At 58.6% G+C, this 5,089-nt stretch overlaps 1 protein-coding gene across 1 annotated transcript; it reads left to right on the plus strand.

The window, feature by feature from the left end:
- Positions 1–2,285: 2,285 nt before the first annotated feature.
- Positions 2,286–4,786, plus strand: DICSQDRAFT_94236 (uncharacterized protein). Its single transcript, XM_007371265.1, has 4 exons — positions 2,286–2,532; positions 2,584–3,133; positions 3,194–3,938; positions 3,997–4,786. The coding sequence occupies exons 1-4, from the start codon at positions 2,328–2,330 to the stop codon at positions 4,426–4,428; spliced, it is 1,932 nt and encodes a 643-aa protein (XP_007371327.1). The 5' UTR covers positions 2,286–2,327; the 3' UTR covers positions 4,429–4,786.
- Positions 4,787–5,089: the final 303 nt, after the last annotated feature.

The following is a 5,089-nucleotide window of genomic DNA, read 5'->3' on the forward strand; positions in this document are numbered from 1 at the left end:
CCAAAGCAAGAGCAGGACGCGAGACTGAATAGCAGGAGCCGATCCGTCACCGCCAAAGTTCTTGGGAGACCTGCTCAGATAGGGAATCGATGACGTTCGACTGGACACATGGGGCGCAGCGCTGGGACCGTGCCGTGGCCAGGCCCCATGTAGCGCAGACCGTGTTTCGGATTGTGAGTCACTGGACGATGTTGATTTCAGGGTGGCACACAACGCGAATAACCGTGCAACGAGGGGGGCACTGCGTAACGCGGGCCTGAGCGGACGCGACAGAGCCGAGGCGCCCAACCGGAGTATCCGTCTACGTGGGCCTCGAAGAACGACATGGCATTCCCGAAGCTGGCCGACTTTCATCAAGAGTCCGCGCGGCGCGAGCACGATCTCACGATGTTACTTCAGCACGTCGGCAGCGTTCTACGCCATTTACCGCAAGGAGGAAATGGTCCTGTACTGATCATCGTGGTGGTTTACGCATATCGGCAGTTGCGCGTGCGAGTGGATTTCATTTTGAGCCGGGAAAGGTTCGATCAGAGGGTAGGAGAGAAGTAGAGTTGGAAAGGAGATAAGTGGTGGGTACAAGAATTCATTCATGTACTTAGGCGCAATGATGAGCGGGCTCCGCACGAGTGGCAGGGGTGAACGAAGGGCCGCGGCATGGGTAGCTGTAAGTGGTTGGTTGGCATGGGATACGACTGACAAGACAACAAAGGAACGGGAGCTGTCTTGGAGAAAGAGCTAAGCAAAAGGGGGTAAGTGTGCACTAGTGAAGGGAGGATAATCAGAAGCCGAAGGAAGCCGGTGGAAGGTTCGAGGGAGAGGCCGAGGTGTGCGACTGGCTGGGGACGGATGAGGTCAGCCAAGGCAAATCGAAGGCCTGGCGTATACAAGGTTCAAGCACCTCGTCTGCCAGCAGAACTCGCACAACGGGGCATCGGATGAGCTGACGGGGTCGCATCGGCCAGCCAGCGTGCGCGCAAACGAGGCACAGAGTCCCGAGCAGTGACTTGCGACTCTCCAGGCGGACAATAATGACTTCGATGACAACCTTCCGACCGCCCATACATCCTCTCCAGACGCCAGACGATCTCCATCCCCCGGCGTCTCCTGCGGTTAAGTCTCATGCACCAATAAATTCGCCTGTATGTATCCCTTTCTAGGACTTGTCCGAAGTGTCCGGTTCTCGCTCCGGAAGTTGCCTGGACGCCACTTCGCTTCTACATATGGCAGGCCTCTTGCCATAGAGGGCGACACGGAGGGGCCCGTGACGTTTAGCCGGCTGAACGGGCCACGAGGCTATCATTCCACCCAGCCGGAACGTGAGTCGCGCGGCCAGAGGCTAAGCAAACATACTATTTGCCGACAACGTAGCACCTGCCCAAGAAAATTACGAGGGGCCAGCGGCCGGGAACAGGGAGACGGCCGTCGACATCTATTTTGGCGGGTGAGACGAGGGAAAATGTTAGCAGCCAGATGTCCTCAGTTCGAAGCAGCAGCGGTCGCACAGACGGGTCGGGACAACGATGAGGGACGCCACCATTTGCACACGCAGACGAGAATCTTCTGGCACAGGCAGATGAAGATAGAAGCGAGTTACGAGAGGCGGTCGACCCACGGGCCAGAGCGGCAGATGGAGTATACTTTGTCTTAGCACAGTTGGACAGAGAACACCAACAGAACGCTGCGCTTTCCTCGGTAACACTCCCCAACCTTGCGGTCTGCATCGCTCGGCGCCTCCATGCGAGGGTGGCAGATGTGCAAGATGCGTCCCAGATTGACCGGAACCCACTCTATCACTCGATTTACTGTCGTATTATGCGCGGGAATGCGCATCGGTACCACGCCCACCTGCCTGTTAGGGGACGTCTGCTGAGATAACGTGACTTGGAAGGCCAGAATCGTCCTCGTGGCCTGTCAGTGGCTGCCGGATTAGGGGGAAAAGGGGGAAAGGCTATGGGGAATCCCCATCTGATGGCAAGGGCGGTGATGGCGGCGGAGGGGAGGGGGCTGCCGGCCGGAGGAAGGAGAGGAAAAGAGCGATGGGTCGAGTTGTGCGGGGTGCGAAATGGGGGATCTGTGATTGATGGGAGGAGGGGAGAGACATGGCCGGATATGGGGGGTGGGACGGCCCCTGTGTGTTGTCCGTTTAGCGTTCAGACGCTCTCAAAATTGCGGTTACCGTCTTCCGCTGGATCTCAATGCTCGTCCACTCCGTTCTTTTTTAAATCCTCTCCTCTCCTCTCCGTCTACGATACGCTTCGACTACCGTACTTATGCTCTCTTCTTATTACTCCCCTTCTCGTCTCCCTCCCTCTCCCTCTCCTTCTCCAATGTCTACCGCTCCTCTTCTCCCCATCGAACTTGTCCCCCACCTCTCGTCATGGAACGATTGGCGGCCACCAAAGTCTGAGGCTCCTCTTACTCCTCCGCTCTCCTCGGGCCCCGCAAGACGCATACTGGTATCTCAGGAGCAGGTGCCCACCGTCCTCCCACCCATATCCTACTTTGACAGGAGTTTCTCGCGACATTCGCCAGGTGCGTACTCGTTCACTCGTCCGAATGCATCTCGTCTCATACAACGTCAAGTGACGCCACCGCCATTGGACGGATATGACCAGTGGGACAAGTACGACGCGCCGTCCTACCAGCTGCCTTCCGTACTCGCCCCTCCACGCTCTCTAGAACCGTCTCCCTCCTCATCCCAGTACGAGCCTCCTGAGGATCCGTTCGTGTCCGCTACGTATACGCTGGACTGGTTCGGCAGCGACTCGCAGCGGTCGTCGGGGTACATCGCGGAGAAGTTCTGTGAGATGATCTGTTACCTCTGGTTCTCTACCATCTCTAGCACATCCGCCTCGCCGTCGAAGCGTCATCGTGGCGCGCCCACGCAGCCCGACTCTTTCTCTCCTCACAGTAATTCCTCGACCGCCAAGTTGCAGTTCTCGGTGTCGCCCGCCTTCGTGCGTTTCATGCAAAAAGTATTGGAGACCACCCAAGTTAGCCATTCGGTCATCGTCTTATCTCTACACTACATATGCCGCCTCAAGGCGCGTAATCCTTTCACGTCTGGCCAAGCCGGGAGCGAGTACCGGGTGGCGATTGCGGCGCTGATGCTCGCGAACAAGTTTGTGGACGAGTAAGCGCGTCTTTGTGCCTCCTGCGACGCGTGTGGCTAACGGCGTGTCGTCGCTCACAGCAACACGTACACGAACAAGACGTGGTCGGAGGTGTCTGGCATCGAGCTGGGGGAGGTGAACCGGATGGAGCGCGAGTTTCTGCTGGGGCTGGACTTCGACCTCTACGTGAACAAGGCGACGTACGAATCGTGGCTGAAGTTCCTGACGGGGCTGGTCATGAACAAGGAGAAGGACTCGAAGCGATGGCAGCGAGCGCGCTGCCCTGCCCGTGCCTCGCATCTCCACCGCCCGCCTTGTCACAGACACGCCCACCTAACTCCATCACGTGCTCCGTCACACCGCGCCCGGTCCACCTCCCCCCGCCGCGCCTCCATCTGCGCCGTCTCCCATCCCGTCCCCGCCCACTACACGCCCCAGCACACTCACTACGCCCAATATACCCCTCCGCCCCCCTCCTACGCCGCCTCCCCCGCCTCCACCGACGGCCCCCTCCGATCCAAGCGCACCGCCGCCGACGCCTTCTCCCCCACCTCCGCTTCCTTCTCAGTCGCCCAGCTCCCGCCTGCCCAGGTTCCCAGGCGCATGCACGGCCTCGCTCTCGACATCCCCCAGCCCACCGCCCATTCCCGCGAGAGCTCCGCTTCCCCCCTCGAGTCTCTTCAGTCCTTCTCCAAGCTCTCCCTCGGCGCCTCCCCAGTCGATGCCCGTCCCTCTCCGGCCTGGCCTGTCAGGCATGACGAGTACCCGCGTACACTCGTGTCGTCCTATCGCATCGACGACCAGCGTCCTCCCATCCAGCCCCAGGTGAGCCATCCGCCTTATTACCCCCAAATCATCCCCAGTCTGACGTTTGATCACTTAGCAATTGTACTTTTACTCGCTTGCCGGCTCCCCTCTCGAGTACGAGGAGGACCGACGGAATCGCAAGGGGCGCCTTCGGGTGCATCAGGCCCCTCCGCCGTCTGCGCCCGTCTACCAGTATCCACCCTCCATGCCTATGGTTGTCCAGTCGGCGTCGACCAGCCCGTACGAGGCTCACTCGCACGTGGCCGCCCCACAGCTTGTCCTGCCGCCATTCTCGGAAGTCTCTCAGGGTTTGCAGCACGTCAATGATGTGCAGGTCACCGAGAGGACACAGCTCCCGCCCATCCACGTCGAGACTCAGCCGCAGCACACCTCGAGCATTCCTTCAGCGCCGTTTGCGAACGCAGGTCCGCCTGGCGTGCACTTCTACTCTACTTTAACGCCAGACCCAGCCCAACATTATTACAGGGTGCGTGGGCGGCAGGTATAATTCATCCATGGATGCCACTACCGTAGTATGTGTCACGTTTAGAACACTTCGGCATTGAAACATGGACTTTACAGCAGCAGCACATATTCCCTTATTACGCACCGCATCGCATACGTATCACCAGCATTCCATTCATGTCCATCGTCATGTCGCATCGTTCTATCAATTGTGCATTGTAGTTGTGTAGCAAGTTTGAACTCCGCATTTTCCCAGTCTCCTTCACGCTGCATACATACGAACGTCCCCTCGCCGCCTTGTCGCATATTGTCTTGCCATACAGTGCGGGACGTTCATCGCTGTTCCTTCGCTGTCCCGCTCTGTGGCACTTCTCTTCCCTCGCACGCTAATGAAATGAAACCAGACAAGACGAATCAGAGTTGCGAACAACATTCCTGTCTGAAACGCTGAGCTTCATCATGTGCATGGGGCGCAGTGGAGGGAAGATGCGCGTACCCCATGCGGATCACGCGGATTCGTGCCGCGGACCGCGAGCCCAGGTGTGACTGTATAGCAGTTGTGTTGGCGAAGACCCGTCCTGTCGGAGCCCCGGGATGGTGAGCCAAGATGGAGACGCGGCATCAAACAGATCGACCCAGTTTTACTTTGTTTATTATAGGTTTGTAAGCGTTCGGAGGCGGGTAAGCTCTGAGCTCTCCCTCGC

Source organism: Dichomitus squalens, assembly GCF_000275845.1.
Source record: "Dichomitus squalens LYAD-421 SS1 unplaced genomic scaffold DICSQscaffold_95, whole genome shotgun sequence".
Taxonomy (NCBI): Eukaryota; Fungi; Basidiomycota; class Agaricomycetes; order Polyporales; family Polyporaceae; genus Dichomitus; species Dichomitus squalens.

Coding starts and splice junctions, on each gene's coding strand:
- DICSQDRAFT_94236 (XM_007371265.1), top strand. CDS start 2,328: ATGTCTACCGCTCCTCTTCTCCCCATCGAACTTGTCCCCCACCTCTCG. Junction 2,533..2,583: donor TTTCTCGCGACATTCGCCAG/GTGCGTACTCGT, acceptor TACAACGTCAAG/TGACGCCACCGCCATTGGAC. Junction 3,939..3,996: donor GTCCTCCCATCCAGCCCCAG/GTGAGCCATCCG, acceptor TTGATCACTTAG/CAATTGTACTTTTACTCGCT.